The 20,202-nt window shown below is 40.6% G+C and overlaps 1 protein-coding gene across 1 annotated transcript in view; it reads left to right on the top strand.

Annotated features, from left to right (window-relative positions):
* Positions 1–499: 499 nt before the first annotated feature.
* LOC101860416 overlaps positions 500–20,202 on the top strand; it is a gene marked incomplete in the record, with an annotated part of 54,960 nt that continues 35,257 nt past the window's right edge. Inside the window, 10 exon segments of the mRNA XM_035970214.1 lie at positions 500–2,212; positions 5,658–5,853; positions 8,020–8,189; positions 9,342–9,505; positions 10,440–10,519; positions 14,831–15,036; positions 15,341–15,457; positions 16,639–16,781; positions 17,490–17,712; positions 19,074–19,184. Coding sequence (XP_035826107.1) covers positions 5,716–5,853; positions 8,020–8,189; positions 9,342–9,505; positions 10,440–10,519; positions 14,831–15,036; positions 15,341–15,457; positions 16,639–16,781; positions 17,490–17,712; positions 19,074–19,184 — 1,352 coding nt within the window.

Genomic DNA, 20,202 nt, shown 5'->3' on the forward strand with positions numbered 1-20,202 from the left:
CTTATGTGTACCTGTGTTTACTTGTGTATGTATGTGTGCATATGTGTATGCGTGTACGTGTGTCTGTGTGTATGTGTGTGTGTGTGTGTGTGTGTGTGTGTGTGTGTGTGTGTGTGTGTGTGTGTGTGCGTGTGTTTGTGCCAATGTGTATGTGTGTGTGTGTGTGTGTGTGCCTATTTTATTTGGAGTCCTATTTCAAAGAAAGCCGTAATAGTTTTGCACTTCAATCCCTTCATAAAAGGACACTTGATATAGCCATGGCGATGTGGCTGGACGCTTTACTGGCGCCAGACGCTCGAGAAATGCACTGGCTTCCAGTGCGAACATTTTCCGGACCTGCATTTGCCCTTTTATGTCTACTCGGGCGTAGCGTCAGCTGTCTTAATTTTTAATTAGTTTATCTATCTATCTATCTATCTATCTATCTATCTATCTATCTATCTATCTATCTATCTATCTATCTATCTATCTATCTATCTACCTATCTATCTATCAATCTATCTATCTATATATCTATCGATTGATACATCTATCTATCGATCTATCTATCATATGTATAAGCTAGCTAGAGACGCTCTTGTCGTTGTGTGTCTCATATTTGCAATATATGTCTCTTGCAATGTCAGTATCTAGAGAAGAATACGTTAATACCGAAGACACTCTACATAGTATCTTGTTTCATCGTAACAGTCTGGTCGTACGTAGCTTTCTAACATCTTTGACATGTGTATCTCATTACATGCAACTTCTTAAGTTAATTGCAATTAGTTGATATCACATTTCTGTCTGTCTAGACAACATTTAAACATTGTTGCTCTAATCGATAAATTTATTACGTTTTACAAAGTCACCAAGAGTCACTTGACCCAAAGAGTTACTTGACCTCGAGAAGGGTGTGTTGGTGTTATTGTAAAGAAGGTAGCCACAGGGAGTCAGGAATCCTGCTTTTGTTTTATCAGTATTAGTGTGACTTAATAAAGTATACTATGAATTAAGATTCTTTGGATGTTGTTGAGTTACACAATTTGTAGATGATTATCTTTAACACATGAAAACGAATTGGGTCTTCTTCATTTTCTTTGTATCCCTATTTTATTTGAAGAAGAAGAAGAAGAAGAAGAAGAAGAAGAAGAAGAAGAAGAAGAAGAAGAAGAAGAAGAAGAAGAAGAAGAAGAAAAAGAACAATAAGAAGAACAAGAACAAGAACAAAAAGAAGAAGAAGAAAAGGGGTATAAAGAGTTCGGGAACGAGACATTTTTAAAAGCTACTCTGAACATAAACGTACGAAGTACTTGAATGCAAACTAATCAAAGTAAGACTAGTTTTAGGAGTAATTCAAAATGTAATTTGTATATTTTTAATTATCATTTGTTCAGACTGTTAAAGCATTTTGTCAAAAACGTCGCATTATTGAAATGACCTTGAGGGGTGATTTTCTTTTTTTTAAAGCGCATGACAGCTATTCTGTGACTTTCCCCAAAAATATCCTCTCTTTATCTTGCCGACTTCCTTCTTTCTGGGAATAGATTATTCCTGTTTCATGATATCATAAACAGAATAGGACGGCAAAGAGCGCAAAAAATGACAGAACAACAGAATGACAAGCGGAGACGCAAAAAAATGCTCCGCATCCTCTATTACAGCTTCCGGTGTCAGCGGAATCTTCCGAAATGTGCGGGGCTTTTATGTCCTGCGATGCCATTTATGCTTGAAATCGGATATTTGGATCCGGTAATCCAGCTATTCGGGGCTTTTATGTCTTGAGATGATGCTTCGTTATGAAATCGGATGTCTGGATCCGATCATCGAGTCTGGCTGAAAAGGTTACAAGATCTGCCGGGAGTTTTTTTTCCCCCTTCTAGAATCTTAGACTGATGTTGTGAGCAAACCCAGTTAGCTCCCTCTTTTTCTGCATTTCGAAAGACAAAAGCAGAGGCCATAATAAAGAGTGTCGGTGTTTATGGGGCACACGCTTACGAGAATTTCGAAGTATGAAGGCGTTTGCATCAAGTTAACTTCTTCTCTATCATTATCTGCTTGCGCCATTTATGTGGTTTCAGCGTACGGTGGTTATTCAAATCTTTGTTGCATAGCAACTAAGAGGGCGGTTCTATCTGTTTCTCTAACGTTTCGTGCTGGCAAAAGTTTACGCCCCGGCTACGTATCACTCTAGTGAAATTGATTTTCCTACCACAACGTGTAATATCTACGTGTAAGTTTATATCTGAGCATTCTGAGGACTACAGCGAGGTTGTTTTTTAAAACTTTTTCGCTGATCATTGGATCGTTTATATCTGGGTATTTTGAGGACCACCGTGTTTTTATCTAGTTTTTCTGTGTTCATTGGATCGTAAGTTTGGAGATTTGAACATTATTCTTGTTGGAAATCTGTCTTATGTTTGACATTGCGTTTACAAGTCTTCTATCTATCTATCTATCTATCTATCTATCTATCTATCTATCTATCTATCTATCTATCTATCTGTCTGTCTGTCTGTCTGTCTGTCTGTCTGTCTGTCTGTCTGTCTGTCTGTCTGTCTGTCTATCTATCTATCTATCTATCTATCTTTGTATCTAGTAGCTAGCTGGCTATATATCTATCTATCTATTATCTGTCTGTCTGTCTGTCTGTCTGTCTGTCTTTCTTTCTTTCTTTTCACGCTAATGTTAAAAGTCCCGCCACACAAAGTAAGTAGTTTTAAAACTATTTGTGAGGCAGTGTGGTGGAATCAGGCTCTCGTCAATTTTTGGGCATGTAGAGTTATTGGTATCATCTTATAGCTTGTTCACTTGTCTTTATTTGGAAGAAAAAAAGATCCATTTATCTTGAATACAAGTCGAGATATTTGCGAATGAAGGAGGTGGGGTTACCTGTTTTCAGAGGTAAAATTAGTGAGAAAATGGCCGCCAAAGATTAGTTATTTCCTTAACTTAAGAGTCGGTGGTAACAGAAAATTTACACTTTTTGTGCTTTTAATCAACGTTTTTCAGAAAAATCCACACAGATATTAGTTCTTTAATGGGCAGAAAAGGTGTTGAGCCAAAAAACAAAATTTTGATAAAAATTCACAAACCTGCGGAAAAATGCAAGTTTCTTCACTTTGATTATTTTGACGAGAGCCTGATTCCACCGCGCTGCCTCACATTTAATACCCTTGGTCATGATTTGACTAAAATATACGCGTCGTGGCTTTCTCAACATAGCAGACTATGCCCCAAGAACCGATCACCGAGTTCTTCAAAGATAATCTGTGTTTTGGCAAGACGTAGAAGGGGTGAATTAGTAATGAGCTGTCAAAGCCGATCTTAATCGCTGTGATTTGTAGTTGTCACTTTTTAAAATCTCCCCTTTTTCTCTCTATGTCTGTCTGTCTGTCTGTCTGCCTGTCTCTCTCTCTCTCTCTCTCTCTCTCTCTCTCTCTCTCTCTCTCTCTCTCTCCCTCCCTCTCTCTCTCTCTCTCTCTCTCTCTCTCTCTCTCTTTCTCTCTCTCTCTCACTCACTCTCTTTCTCTCACTCAGTCTCTCTGTCTCTCTCACACCCTTTCTCTTTATCTCTATCTCGCTCTCGCTCTCTCTCTCTCTCTCTCTCTCTCTTTCTTTCTCTCTCTTTCTTTCTCTCTCTATATATAATATCCCTCTCTCTCTCTCTATCTCTCTCCCTCTCTGTCTTTCTTTTCATGTCTTTCTCTCCCTCTTTCTCCTCTCTCTCTCTCTTTCTCTCTCTCTCTCTCTCTCTCTCTCTCTCTCTCTCTCTCTCTCTCTCTCTCTCTCTCTCTCTTGCCTCCCACACACCTAATTATAATATATCGGTGGGAATGTATCATTACTCTAAGTTGGCATCTCTCACTCCATTATACTCTCCGTTTGCCAAGTCAAAAAATCTGAGGGAGCGAAATCTTAGCTAAACTCACTTATGCAGTTCATTTTTAGACCAGAACAAGCTTTTTTAAACCTCGCTCAATACCTCGATCTCACAACTTACACTGTTATTGACACCCGTCTCCGGAATTTCCCAGAACCCGCGGCGCTTGCAAAATGCCAGACAAAATCTGATTAAAATTTATAGCTTCTCCGGACGCTATGTCAGGCGGAAAGATATCAGTCCGTGGTTAATCTTCGTCCGACATCAGCTCTGGTTCTCTCGGGCTGGACACTGGTCATTGCATAAAGGGTTTTCCCCCTAGACGATGACCCCCGTCTCGTACATTTATATAACAGACTTCTCTTAGTGTAACTGGAATTGGATTGCTGAACTCGTGTTCCGTTTTGGTTACTTGATGAAAAAAGGAAAATACGTCTTGGCGCAAAAGCGAAGGTTTCTCAAGACAAGCCTGTGATTTTTGGGAGGGAGGATGGACTCTCTCCGCTTTCTGCGAGGCATGACGTTGTGGCTTTCATGAACTCTTTGTACTCTCACTTGTGCTTTTTATGTTCGTTTTGTTTTTGCTCTAGCCCTTTGCTTAGAAATCATTCCTAGAAATTCGAACGTAGCATAACTGGCTTGGAATATCCAGTGTCATGTCAACATTGGGTTTTGTTAGCTCCGCCGCACCAGGGTATAAACGTTTTTCTTTTTAAATTATTTATGTCACTTGCTTTTTGGTTTTGCCGAAGTCGATAAAGTGCAAAAGTATGACCACTTTTATATAAAGCTCTTCTTGGGGATTCAAAACGTAACATTGCACTTGGCCAACTGGCCATATTTGTTCGTATTGTACGTTGGGCTGATGTGATCCTCGTCAATCCGTTGGTCCTTTGCGATTTACAATCATTTTCTAAACAAATAGGAGAGGATGGATTTGGGGGGTGGGGGTGGGGTACAACACCAGCAGAGATGAAAAACAGTTCCAACCCCTCTTGGGTTCGAACCTCGACCTTTCGCTAACAGCGAATGTATAACCCACAGCATCACAGCAGCTAGCCTCATCAGTGTGCTCTACGTTTAAATTGTTGAATATTTATTGAAAATGTCAGTACCATACACTCTAATTAGTCGATTTCAATCCTATTATGTGCTGAAAATAGTTCCCGTAAAGGTTGTGCACACATTACCTTACCTTACACCTGTCCCTTGGATCGCCAAGTCCCGGGAATAACAGCTGGCTTTAAGGGTGTTCTTCTGTAAATGTATTTTTCATCTGAAGTTTTTTAAACAGCTGAGCTTGTTTTGTAACTAACCCTTATTATTTTCTTTTCGTGTAAAACCAATACGTTGGCTTCTCTGTGGACCACCTTTGCGTTGACATACACACCGCATTGCAGATCATATTCAATTCGTTAATACTCTCTGCCTGTCTGTCTGTCTGTCTGTCTGTCTGTCTGTCTGTCTGTCTGTCCGTCTGTCTGTCTGTCTGTCTGTCTGTCTGTCTGTCTGTCTGTCTGTCTGTCTGTCTACTCTTTACAGTAGATCTCATCCTTCACGGTTTTAAAACCATAATTTCTTTTTGTAATAGGATACGTTTTCGTGGAACTAGTGTTAGTTGGGGGGGTTTTAATTTGACAAACAACAGCATAGCCTATCTTAATACGAATATTATTAAATGATCGTATTTGCATGAACACATTATACTGTACTCAACACTTACCCAAAAAAAAATAATTTTCTAACGAGTTTTTAAAAAAAAACATGCTTACGTTCTGCTTTCTGTCTTCCTCAGAATCGTTTCGAACCAGGCCCATTGAGTGGAGGCCGGGCGGCCTTCCTGCTCCCCCACCATGTCTGTTTCCGGCCTTCTCCAACCTGCCCCCGCCCTGCCCGTGGGTCAGTCTCCAGGTGCTCTGGGACCGCCGTACTCACCAAATCTGATTAACCTCAGCCAACAGTACAACATGAGTGGCAACACGCTCACTGATGTAAGTAGTTGTAAGGCGAATCGTGTTTCGTGTTCCTTCTAGCTGGCAGGCTCTGTTCTGTGTGACAGGACAGCTTGACTGGTTGTGTCTTAATGTTAGTGTGTGTGTGTGTGTGTGTGTGTTTCTACCTCTCTCTACCCTTCTCTCTCTCTCTCTCTCTCTCTCTCTCTCTCTCTCTCTCTCTCTCTCTCTCTCTCTCTCTCTCTCTCTTTCCCTGTCTCTTTTTTCTCTCTTTCTTTCTCTCTGTCAGTCTGTCTCTCAATATCTCTCTCTCTCTCACTCTCTCTTTCTGTCTGTCTGTCTGTCTGTCTGTCTGTCTGTCTGTCTGTCTGTCTGTCTGTCTGTCTGTCTGTCTGTCTGTCTGTCTGTCTGTCTGTCTCTCTCTCTCTCTCTCTCTCTCTCTCTCTCTCTATCTATCGATCTATATATCTATCTATCTCTCTCTCTCTCTGTCTCTCTCTCTCTTTCATACACACACACTAACCCACTAACTAACAAACACACACACACACAAGCCCATTGTGTTATTTCTCTGTTTTATCGATAGTGACATCATCATCATTATTATTTTTATCATCATCATCATCATCATCATCATCATCATCATCATCATCATCATCATCATCATTTGTACGGTACAAATCGTCAGTAGTATCGCCATTATCTCCTTCCCCAAATGCAAAAACAAAAACAGTGGAAGTTCCAATATCTTCCGTTTAAAATATCACCCACAACAAGATTCATCTGCTTCATCGGGTTCAAACCCCATAAATTGTGGATCCTTTAGTTTGTGTTGCTTTGTCGAAGGTCTGGTACTTTAAGAAACCATTTGTGTCATGAATTGGTGTCCAGTTCTAGCCTACCACGCCAACAAAAGCATAGATTCTCTCTTCTTAAAAGTGTCATGACGTGGTAGAATCAGGCGCTCGTCAATTTTGGGGCATATGGGGTTATTAGTTTCATAGTGAAGATTTCCATTTTGTCTTACTTTCTATGAAGGTGGTATATTTGCTTTTGAAGGCGATGGGAGTCGCATGATTTCAGAGATAAAACTAGTGGGAAAATGGCCGCCAAGGTCAGGTGACTTCCAAAGCCTGAGAGTCCTTGGACACTAAAACAATTGGATTTTTTGTCCCTTTAAGCATCTTTTTTTTCTGTAAAATCAACACGAAAATGTGTTTTTTAATTAACTTGAAAGGTGTTGAGCAAAAAAACAAAAATTACATAAAAATTGCCGAGCGAGCTGAAAATGCCGTTTCTTCAATTTCATTATTTTGACGAACGCTTCCCGCACATATGCCTTACCTGTGGCGGAAGAAGCTCTTGTCTGATTCTATGGAAGGTATAAAAATCTGAGACTCCCGTTTCTTTTAGATAAATAATCATTAAAATGGTCATAAAATAAACCTATGCTAAAGGGGGGGGGGGACTCTCGTGGTCGAGAGGTTACGGTGTTTGCCTCTCATTCAATAGGTCCCGATTTCTAATCTGGACAGCGAGGGAAAATATTCGTTTCCAAAACTTTCTCCATTCATCTGTTTTCCTGCTCTTTAACCATGTTCTGTCGTCTGCTTTCGTATCCGTTATTTGCCCCCACCCCCTCACCTCCTTTGCCCGCGACTCTGGGCTCCTGGCACTTTTTGCAGCATTTCTACTGCTGCTCCTTGGCCCCTTCTTACTGCTCTGTCCTTCAGCCACATCTCTGACCTTATGGAAGGTCAGATCTAAGACCTAGTCTTCTTGGATAACGACAAAAAGATCTCAGAGGTACAGTGTGCAGGTTGCGCACGTTAAAAATCCCTTGGAGGTCCAAAATCGATAAGAGTAGGATTTGGCCGCCATTCCGGCAAAATCAAAATTAATTCCTACCGAACTAAAAATATTTAATGTGTCCCGCGCGCTCATCTGACATCATGCACCTGCGAGCGCCGTAAAACGCTTATCCAACAAAAAGCAAAAAACAACCAAACAAACCACACAAAAAACTAAAACAAAACTTGTTCTAGCTCAAAACTCATCTATCGTCTTTATCTCCTCTTCTTCTTTTATGTTTGTTGGTCTCTTGTAACATCTCTAATCTTGTGGCACTCATATGACCTTATGCAGTTGTGGGCGCCGTAAAACCTCTACTAAAACGAAACTAACTCCAAACTTATGTCGTTCCAGGCGCTGCTGCTGCTGAGTGGGATGTACATCAGCCTTGTACAGCCCAGCCCTGGCCCCGTCGACGTGGGCCTACACGCCTTCTTCCCTCTCACCACCTCCGGAGACTTTATCGCAGCGGTAGGGGACGCCTTCAAACCGCTCAAAATCGGATGGACGCATAGAAAATACCCGTAGGTTTTTCGTGATTTGATTTACGTAGATGGGTCAACTACTTGTTATCTTTGTTACAATATAAACTTTAGCTAGCACATAAATGGTCGCTTTTAAGGACGATCGGACCAACCCAGATTTCGGGAGTTTCCAGAAATCTTGACGTATACTAAAAGTGGATATTGCTCTACCTATAGGAGAAGTTTGGTTTCATTGGTGTGTATATTTGTTTGGTTATGGAGAAAACTCTCCTTGTCTTTAAACTGAACAAGGGTCCTAAAACTCTACATTCGATTTTCTCAAAACAGCCTTTTTCGGGATAGCCCCCTTGTGCTTAAAAGCGACCAAATGAAAGACAAAAACGTTACATGAATTAGAGTTCTTATCTGCCCTGCAAATAATATATATTTCAAAATATCTTTGTCGCCAGTTTGTTTTTGTTGGTTAGATTAATAGTGTGGTTTTGGTGCCCTTGTTATTTGATGTTGGGAATAATGTCAGGTTCACTTATCATCTTTGTTTTCTATTTATTCTTGTTGGTGAGGAGATATTATTTTTGGTTGCTCATGTTATTTCGTTTTGTGAATAAAGCAGGGTTGTCCTTTTGTTATATATTTTTTTTTAAATTTTGGTGACATTTCTATTATTTCCTTCTGTATCAAACCTTTGGTGGCTCTTTTTACATCTTACACGAAATTGCATGTTTCATTCGCTCTTTACTTTCTTCTTCTATTTTGATTATGTGTATATTTATCATTATTTTGATCTTTTATTTTGGCGGGGGTGGGGGGGTGATAGACACATCAAAAGGCACCTTTCAGTGTTACGCACTACACTACGCAGATGTAAGTGGCGTCGGTGGCCGAGTGGTTAGGCTACCGGGCCCGTTGTCGTGAGATTGCAGTTTCGGGGGTTCGGGTGTCAGCTCGGTCCCACGTTGTGTTTTTTGGGAAAGACACTTTACGTGAACATCTCATTTGACTCGGTCCTTTCGGAGGTGGACCACAAACTCGGAGGCCCCACCTCTTAAATAACCTAATAGTGTTGATAGGGACGGTAAACCTATACCTTTTCACCATTTTAATTTCACTCAGTTGTAAACCCGAATTTATAATAAAATGTCCCTTCACATCTCTTTCTGCACTGACCATCCACGACGCCGGCTGCCACAGCGCTTTAGCCCAAGCCTTCAATGCGAACAGCACGACATCCCGGTCTTTCTATTCCCCGAAGGATTTCCTGAATATATTGTGTACGGATATCTTCCCGCAGAACACAATCACCGTATTCTACCTCAACAACCACCTCGTGATTGAGCAGTATGATAAACCGGCAAGTGAGTATCCTCTTACCATTCCTGAGGTGTTTTCATTCTCGTCTGTTCCCCTTTTGTTTGGTTTTCTTTGTTTGTGTTTAATTACAACTGTAAAAACAGAATAGCCCATAATGTCCGGTCTAGAGATCTTCTGGCCTTAAGTTATCAGGAATTAATGGGCATTCTGGAAAGGATGAATTTTAAGTGGTGCACGGAAGCGCCTTTTTTTGGTCAACACTGAACTGTTTTCATTTCATGATCTATGTTTCTCTGCCAAGTGATATAAATCGATGCACATTGCACTGATTATATACAACGTTTTACGTTCTCTTCGACAATAAATTTAGCTTTTGACTCAGTACAGAGTTTAATTGAATAGTATTACATGCATTATAGTATTCTGTAGCTATCCATGTCATGCCAAACAATAATAGAAAGCCATACTGACCCAGAACGTTTGTGTGTATATAGTTCTATAAGAGCCAGATCCGCGTATCATGATTTTGGGGGAAATGTTTTTCACCAATCGCAAGCACGTATCGTGGGCTTCTTTTCTGTACACGTTTCATTGAGTTCCCAGCTTTACAATCACTATAAAAAGCAAATAACTGTTTCACTTATAATAGCTGTTTGCTTCCAAATTAGCTCATATTGAGATGTGCGGAATGGATTGCAATGTTGTTACAACTTGGATGACGCAACGAGAATGTCTACGGAACCGACAGAAAAGCCAAGAATTCCTAAATGGCGTATCGTCTTATACGCTTTTAGGGTTTGATCGTTTCCAGTGTGTTGATTATTCATACATACATACCTACCTACATTAATCAGTTTTTTGTTCCTCCTGAAAAGTTCGCTAAAACCTTGATACGTGGAACTGGCTCTTATAGGACGATATTTAGTTCCGTAACGTACGATCTGTATCTAATATGAAGAATATAATATTCTCTTGCAGGCGACTATATCCCACGGATAATCGAGTCCCTTGGGCTGCCAATCATATCCTACGACACGGAGTTCTCCGTCAACAAACGAGTGAGTCTATATCGTTGTATGAGCTTTTTATACACGTTTTTTTTTTTTTGGTGGGGGGGGGGGAGTTTGACATTCTATTAGTGAGGTGGCGTCGGTAGCCTTGTGGTTACGCTACCGGACTCGTAATCGTGAGGTCGAGGGTTCGGGGGGGGGGGGGGGGCTCGAGCTTCAGCTCAGTCCGACGTTGTGTTATTGGGAAAGGCACTTTATACGAACTTCCCACTGAGCGCGGTCCTTTCGTAGATGGACATTAAACTCGGAAGTCCCGCCTCTTAAATTAGCTAATCGTGTTGATAGGGATGTTTAACCTATACCCTTTCACCGTTTTGTTCACCATCGACTGGGCACACTGCTTCGATCAGTTGGTACCGTTCGGTACTACAGTGCAGATGACCCCCACTCGAATCCCAGAGTTTTGTTCTTGCCCCCAGGCTGATTGTTTGGGGAATTGGAATGACAGAATCTCCGCAAGTTTAATAGGACTAGAAAAGAATACTCGGGACAAATGATCAGGGAGTAGAATGCTGCATTTTTAAAGTCCGTGATCAGTTTGCTAACTTGCTACCTACAACTCGCTTACGAATACCCCAACATACCTGCCACTATACTGTCTTCCCTCTTAGCTCCTTTTGACACTTGTCTTGGCCCGATAGAATAAGCTAACACTAACCATGTCACCTTAGCAGAGACTGTGCACACCTTTTCTGAACTTCAAGGTCACTTTAAAGATAGTTCCAATAGGGAACGGGATAGAGGGTGCCCACGTCCCTTGTGACTCATTGGAGCAGAGGAAGATAGGACTAACGCAATTCCACATCATCACTCATCACCACATTTATTTCTAAAATCATCACGCTCTCAGATCAATGACTTACATCTATAATCCTGGAATCTCTATCTGTAACATTTACTTGTCATACTAAATGTGCACGTAATACACTATTGGACACTATCATACTCACTTTTTTCTACTAATCAGATGGCGTCAATCTTATATAAATGGGGAAGGGATAAAAAAGACGTTCGACCCAAGTGGCTGTGTCCTATCACTCGCTGGTCACTGATCCCATAATCCATGAGGATCGTAGGGGCCCTGTATGATAGAGAGCATCGTCAGATACCTCCACTTTTCAATGGGTTTTTTGCAAGCACCTGAGTTTGGGGGAAGGTTTTCCCTGTCCACTCCACAATGTTGTCGGCCCATCTCTTCTTTTGCCCTCCTCTCCTTCTCCTCCCCAGCACAGTTCCCTGAAGAATGATATTGGATACGCTGCACGATCTTGTTACATGGCTACGCCATTTCTTCCCTATAGGATGAAATCACTAGTCCAGCCTCTTAATAACCCCAGAGTGTTTAAAGAGTCTCCATGCACATATTATGTGAAGTGTGCTAACAAAATGAACTGCTTCTTGGATTTTTGCCCAAATGAAATAAATACGTCAAATTTATCGGTGGCAGTTGTACAATTTATGAATTATGAAATGATGATAGAAGCACTTGAAGAAAATGGCTTCGATTGAAAATCTATAGATTTAACCCCGATATCGATTTTCAGCAGACATCTCCATTTGTGGTTTGTGAGAAGCAACTCATTTTGTCAGCATGTCTCTCATATTATCATAACATTAGACAGATGTAGGTCTAGTCAAAATTTATGAAATGCAGGTTTTCTGTTAGAATTACAGCAATGTAGAGACAATACCTGCTGAGTGGCGAAAGAAAGTCGAACCTTTTCCGAATACGTGCCTCGGATTTCAGATTGATAGCCATGTTGATTCCCGTGTACTTCAAGGTAATCGTCAGTGCTTATGAACGCTATGACTAGTTATTATTCATTATAAGGATCACCTATTTGTCGAATGTACCCCATCCGCTTGATCAAATCGGATGGGGTCGAGAGGAAAGAATTAAGCGAGGGAAAAAAGTAATGAAAGTAGTGTAAGGGAATAAAGTGTACTTTGTGTCCCCATTCGAACTGATTCAAGGCCCCTCTTTAGTTAGTAGACAAGGCCAGTGACACTTATTTGTGAACCGAGTACCCACTAGCCCACGTATCCTCTCCAATTGTAGAGACTTGTGCTCTCTCCGGGGAAATCACGCCTAGTGTGCTGCGGCTTAGGCTGGAAACTCTCAAACTCATAACGGCAGCGAAACAAAACGGACACCGAGACAAAACCAGACACTGACAACGACAACTTTTTCCAAGACATTTGTAGGCCCCAAACGATTTGGAACAACACCGAAACGAAACAGGTTCCTCTTTCAACCATTGCCTCGATTCGTCGTGGTACGGTGTCGTATCGTGTGGGTTGTTGTTGGGCATTTTCTCCAGTCTTACCGCGAGTCATAAATCTTTCAACAATGGCTTTTCGTATTTAGAAAGACAGTGAGGGTGAAGAGGTCGTACTTTGCTGTCGGTGCTACTCCAGCTGTCTATTAATTTTCTTCTCGTCCAAAATGTCCTTACTCATTATTGCCGACCAGAATCTACACTGCACGGTGATTCTTTTTTTAAAGTAATGCCAAATAAAAGATATCTCGTTTCGTTGTTGTCCTCTGAGTTACATTCAAGTAAGTCGAGATAAGAATTATCTACTAATAGGAGATGCAGCCTTTGTATTTTAAGACTTCCACATTTATATCACCTTGTTGCGACGTGTTTAAATAATTGAGTTTACTTTTCTGTGTCTCCTCTGCCATCTTTCTTTCCTTTTGCTATGTTTATTGCTCTAACAATTGGGACACACGACCTGTCTTTAAAATGCCCTGTTTCTGCCTACTGGAGACCAGTACAAAAACAAACACAATGTGTCGTCCTCTCTGGGGCCTGTTCGCTTTTTTTTTTAATTTAAAATTCTCTCCAAATGAAAAGGCTTCATCACATAGTATATATATGCATCCTGTTCAAACCGGTGGTAACGACCCTTTTATGTTGCTTCTTTTTCAAAACCCATTTCTTTAAAAAAAACGTTAGTTTTTAAACCGATGCAGCCTTCGTAAAACACTGCATTACGTCGTTCAAAATGAGTGGTGAGACATTTACCCCCAAATCCTTATGTTCCCTTTACTTGCCATCTCTCACCATAGCCCATAATGTGTACGTCCGGGGTGCCACTTTCCCTACTATAACAGGCACCCATCCTCGCCAGTCTCTGCTTTGATGTATTATTTCATGAACTCACGGACCACAGTCAGATTTTACGTTTCCAATGTATGATGGAGCAGGTCTTCCCTTATTTCTCTCTGCTTTTTTCCCCCTTAAGCAAAGTTATCATCAGGTCTGGATTTTGTGTTTCTTTTTGCTGTTCAGTTAGAAAAACAACGATCCACTTCCATAAAAACTCATTTTTTTCAAATGGTCTTCGTTTATTTGTTTTCTTTATCATATATTTTTTTTCAATTTCACAATTCGCTAAGAACCTAATATCGCGGTTTGTTGGCGGGTGCTCAGGTTTGGTTTGCTCCTTCTTTCCTATCTATCCCTTACCTCTCCTCCTGTTTTGTGTACGTAACTCTCTCATGTAACACATCTATTCTTCGGCACTTATCTGACCTCATTATGTTGCAAGAGGCGTAAAACTTTTACTAAACTAAAGAACCAAACATTCCCATGACTGTCTTCCAAACCTATGGTAGCCTGAAGTAGTCTGTAGTACTCGTGTACATGCCACATTATGGATCTTTACTGTATGATTTTAGATTCTGGTTTAGAGCTCTATAGTGTAAAAGACAGAACTCGTTTGAATTTGGGGGGGGGGGGGCATGTCTGTCTGTAATTCAAAAGAAAGGGGGGACAGTAAAAACTTTATGTACAGGTGGACAGAACAGGGAGTATTGATGGAACATAACAATGTTTTGTTTCTTGAGATACTAGGTGGGGGTTGTTGTTTTTGTCACAGATGTAGACTCTAGAGTAGAGAAAACAAGAAATGCATTGCTTGAAATAGAGCTGATTTTCGGTAATTAATCATAGACCCATCAAGCAGTTCTTAACTTTCTTTTCCTTTACTCGGACAACAATTTTACAAAAAATTTAACGGGGGTGGTTGGTGGGTGCTCTGGTGTGGTTTGCTCCTTCTTTCCTATCAAACATCTATCGTCCTTATCTCCCCTTCTTCTTTTTTATGTTTGTTACTCTCTTGTAACACCTTTAATCTTTTGGCGATTATATGACCTTATGCAGTTGCGAGCGCCGTAAAACCTCTACTAAAACTAAACTAAAACTAAAACTAAAACTAAAATCTTAACTCAAATCTTCTTATTCCCCTACCTCCCCGCCCCAACCCACCACCTCTCTCCACAACCTCCAGCCGGCTCTGTCCATCCAGTTGGCGCCCACCATGGGTCAGATGACTGACGTCATGTTCGCCTTCCTCCGGAAGTTCAAATGGACGGACTTCTCCTTCCTGTGTACGCTCTCGTATGGCTGTATGGATGAGATAGCCGCTATTCGCGCCAAGGTGGAAGAAAGCAAGTCCAGGACGAACTTAAGTGTCTACGGAGTCGATATGTTCTCGTGAGTGTCTTCGTAACGTTTGATTCTTCTGTTTCCTTTATAGTTATCTCACTGCAACCAGTATTATAGGTGGGTGGTTGGCGCGTGCTCAAGTGTGGTTTGCTTCTTCTTTCCTACCAAGCATCCATCGTCTTTATCTCCCCTCCTTCTTTTTTGTGTTTGTTACTATCTTGTAACACATCTAACCTTCGGCAGTAATATGACCTTATTGTGTTTCAAGTGCCGTAAATATTTACTTTAAAAAAACACTATTATATGACTCTCATTTCTCTAATAATACAACCTCTTTGATCAAATGTTACAGGTACAACCTGCTCTCCTATGTGAACTTCACTAACGGCAGAGACCGAGAGGAGGTGGAGGAGAAACTGCGCTATGAGCTCGACAAGGACACGCGCATCATCCTCGTCCACGGCAGATAGTGAGTATGACGTTTGCTTCCACGGCAGATAGTGAATATGACGTTTGCTTCCACGGGAGATAGTGAATATGACGTTTGCTTCCACTAGAGATAGTGAGTATGACGTTTGCGTCCACCGGAGATACGTGTAGTGAGTATGAGGTTTGCTTCCACAGAGATAGTGAGTATGACGTTTGCTTCCTCTAGAGATAGTAAGTATGACGTTTGCTTCCACGGGAGATAGTGAGTATGACGTTTACGTCCACGGGAGATAATGAGTATGACGTTTGCTCAGAACGTGGCAAATTCTTCTCTGTCAGAAGTGACCTCGTTGCTCGTTGGTCAAAGCAGAGGCCACAAGTCTTCTTACGCTTTTATTCTTTTATTTCGCTAGAGAAATATTCTCCACTACGGATGCATTGGTCATCGGCAGACATTGAAGAAATAGCTAGTATTGTTATCATTATCACTATGGTTATTACTCTTGTTTTTGTAGGAAACACATTAATTATCCTCCAAACATCCACCAAATGCTTCGTGATATTGATTTCCCACACTAGTAATTATCCTCCAAACATCCACCAAATGCTTCGTGATATTGATTTCCCACACTATGTGTGTTTATATTTATTTCTTCCCAGCAAATCACAATGAAGTACACACAGCAAATGTTTCTTTCTAGCAAATCATAATGTAGTACTAATCTAAGCTTTTAGTGGGGGGAAGTATGCTTCTGACGAGCTAATTTCGTTTCTGGTTGATGGTTTCTTATTATATCATTAAATTAAAGCAAGAGATAGGTTTAAGTCATAACACTGCAAATGGGAATTAAATGCCTGTCAGACAGATACTTTCCCCCTATGAAAATATTTTAGGGTGTTTTGGGGAAATATTTTGTCTTAAATTGCTGTATAGGGTGTTCTGTGTGTCCCCTGGTAGGAATAAGTAGTTGTTTTATTTGTTTGTTTCTTTTTTGTCGGGTTTATTTTTTATCCTGCCCATTTCTATCAACTGGCGCTTTTGTGTTAAGTAGAAACAACAACAACAACAACAACAACAACAACAACAACAACAACAACAACAACAACAAATGTGCAGCATTTTTGGATTTTAAAATTAACTGTTAGTATTAGTGTAGACACACGAGAGAAATGTGTTATCTATCTAGGAATAAGTAGTTTTGATATCCTCTTGTTTTTCAGCGGTGAGGTGGCGACCATCACCGACATCGCCAAAGAGCTGGGTCTCACCGGTCACGAGTACGTCTGGATCTACACCCACGCCTCCATCTCTCTGAAGAAGGAAAATTCAATAGTGGGGAGGAGCTACCCATTAGGATCGTTCAGTACGACACATTTTTTATTATTGTATTCGTCCTTGCTTTTAAATCGATTGTGCCTTTCCACAACAGACCTTACTATTCACAACGCATCCCATTTGCAAAAAGAGCGGACATCAGACTGATGAAGAAGAAGTAGAATAAAGAGGGAAAAGTGAACCTATTCCCATCACCACTCATCGAAACTTAACGTTTGAGTCTATGTGATTCTCACCTTTATTGCTTTGAGCAGTGCTATATGTCTGAGAAATTGATAAAGAAGTCAAAATAGTTCACAGTGAATGTACTATGTTTGCGTACTGTTATTCTCCTTCAACTGGTCCACTGTTTCGTTCTTAGAATGTCTCGTTCTATTGAATACACATACGGATTTTCGATGTTTTAAATTGAGTTAGATCAGAATTCTTTTCTACAATGAAGTATCGTCTCTTTTCAGTTCGATGTCTTTGAAATGGACGCCGACCTCTGTGTGAACTGTTCCATGTCTCATGTAGAATGGTTCCTCTGTTGCTACTATCGGTCTGACCTGGGGGTGTGTGAGGAGGGGGTCCTCGCCACTGCATGACCGATATTGTGTTTATGTGATTCTCTTTACTAGAATAAACTAAACTATCCATTTAAAGTAAAAATATTTTTTGGTTTAGCATAACAAAACCAAAATATAGTCCAACTGTAAAACTTTTGTTTTGTTTTTTGCTACTGTCACTTTTCTAGTTCTGGGCTATGACAACAAACGAGAAGACATACAAGCCGTATCCAAGATGGCGGTGGACCTGTGGTTAGACACCCTCAACAGGATGGCCATGTCCCCAGACATGCAGGACATGGACTTCAAAACGGGCTTCTCCTGTGACCGCCTCCAGGCCCAGCTAGAGGAAGAGGACGAGGGCGCGGCCAAAAAGCCTCTATTTTGGAAATACGGAGAAAAACTTTACAAGTAATTTTAGGAGCTTTACTAGAGCTTTCTTACTTACTTTACTTTTACTTTTTCATCCTCTGCTGCCGTTAAACGTCGAGGGGAGATGCAGTTTTCTATGGTAGGCCTGCTCCGCAGCTCTTTCAGTTGTGATGTTATGTTTTCCTAGGGTTTCCTTGACACCTTCGATCCACCTTTTGCGTTCCTCTTCCTTTATAGCCTGAGTGCTTGGTGTTGTAGGCTCTCAAGGCTGGCTGGTCAGGTGACATGCGCAACAGGTGTTTTCTAGAGCGTGGCCAGTAAAGCTCACTTTTTTTTTTTTTTGAGAAAGTGTTTAGAATCACCTAGATATTATATTTATTTATATACAATCCTTTTGTCTTGTCCTTTACCGTTGGTATGTTAGCATTTTAGTTTAGTTTTGTTGTATTTATTTTACTTATTGAAGTAGGGGCGTATAAGAGCACTCTTCTGAACTAGAAAAAGACAAGGGGTATATAGCATGATAAGACGGAACCACATGACACTATCCTTCGTTAATGTGGAGTGCTAAAGAGTTAAAGATGCCTATTTGTTGAATAAGATTGCACACTGTCTGTACATATTCAATTATGTGGGTGGTTGGCAGGTGCACTGGTGTGGTTTGCTTTTTATTTCCTATCAAACAGCTATCGTCCTTATCTCCCCTTCTCCTTTTTTTTTATTTTTGTTACTCTCTTGTAACACCTCTAATCTTCTGGCGCTCATATGGCCTTATGCTGCTGCGAGCGCCGTATAAACCTCAACTAAACTAAACTAAATATTCAATTATACCGCTGTTTGGTTGGTTCAAATCTCGTACATATGATTTTTTTGTTCGAACAGTGTCCACAACTCTCCACTCACCTATTTATTTAGGTCCTGCTGTGAAAGGAAAACAGAAGTAATGCGTCGTAAATTATACATTTTTCAAAACTTAAATGTTAAAATGGTTCAAAAGAACACACTACTTTTTCTGACCCTGATTAATTTGCTTTTTCTTAAAAGGATCATTAACCAAAGCACAATTTGATTGATCCCGACAACTGTTCCTCCTCCTCCTCCTCCTCCTCCTCCTCCTCCTCCTCCTCCTCCTCCTCCTCCTCCTCCTCCTCCTCCTCCTGCTGCTACTACTACTACTACTACTACTACTACTACTACTACTACTACTACTACTACTACTACTACTACTACTACTACTACTATTGCTGCTACTACTACTGCTACTACTACTGCTACTACTACTACTACTACTACTACTACTACTACTACTACTACTACTACTACTATTATTATTATTATTATTATTATTGTGACTTGAGACATAGTTAAAATATAAACCTTAAAAAAATGATTTTCACCAGGAAACTTCTGGAAGCAAAGTTGCCTGGTGGGTTAGAGTTTGACAAGTACGGAGTTCTGAAGGCCAATCGGTTCTGGATCAAAAACGTTCAACTGAAAGAGACAAGGGGCAGGTTTGTTGTCATTTCATCTTTCTTTGTCCTCATCTTTTTCCGGCTTGCTTTTCAGTATCACAATATATGTGCGTCTTGTTTTGGGGAATCCTTTCTTCCAGTGTTAGATGAGAGACCGGTTATATTTCCCAAGTTGGCTTTAGTTGACTTCTTGACTGCTCAACCGGTAGGCTTTATTTCTAGTTACATGTTCATCTAGAATTTAGAGAAAACCAGTGTAACACTGTGGGTCTTTTTCTTTATCTGTGTCTGCCTTTTCAGTGCCAGAGGCAAAATTAGAACGTTGGAGCCAGTTAGGTGCACAACGCTATCATTCACATATGGTCGCTTTTAAGGGCAAGTGGGCTAACCCAGATTTCTGGGGTTTCCAGGAATCTTGACCTACACTAAAAGTGGGCATTGTTATACCTATAGGAGAAGTTTGGTTTCATTTATGTGCATATTTGTTTGGTTACCGAGAAAACTCTCATTGTCTTTCAAAGAAACTGAACAAGGGACAAAAACTTTATATTCGATTTCTTTCAAAACAGTATTTTTCTGGATAGCCCCCTTATGCTTAAAAGCAACCATATTATTCTGTCACTACGGATTGCTTGGTCCTGTCACGTTTGGAGCTTGGTAAACTGGTGAAAATAGAGTGCAATAATATTACCTTTTTTCTAAATATGCGAAGTCCTATCTAGGAATCGAATAGAAGTAGGGCGCCATATGCCCCTCATTCACCCATCCCCCTCACCCACCCATCCCCCACCCCCATCGCCAAACTTTGAGGGACGAAAACCATGAAGTTATTCCTTAAGTTGAGTGTGTATATTATAAACCTTTCAAAATCTTGTCTTGCAGGCACATAGGAGTATTAATGCTTAGTATTATGCTCGCGAGAACCAAATAGTTTAAAATACGAACAGACATTTAATTTATTCATTCATACCGTTAAACACAGGCCACATGCACCCGGAAATCACATCCACTCGGAAATAAAAAGAAAACACTTACACATTTACTGATATGTATATAT

Source organism: Aplysia californica, unplaced genomic scaffold (genome assembly GCF_000002075.1).
Source record: "Aplysia californica isolate F4 #8 unplaced genomic scaffold, AplCal3.0 scaffold00237, whole genome shotgun sequence".
Lineage (NCBI taxonomy): Eukaryota > Metazoa > Mollusca > Gastropoda > Aplysiida > Aplysiidae > Aplysia > Aplysia californica.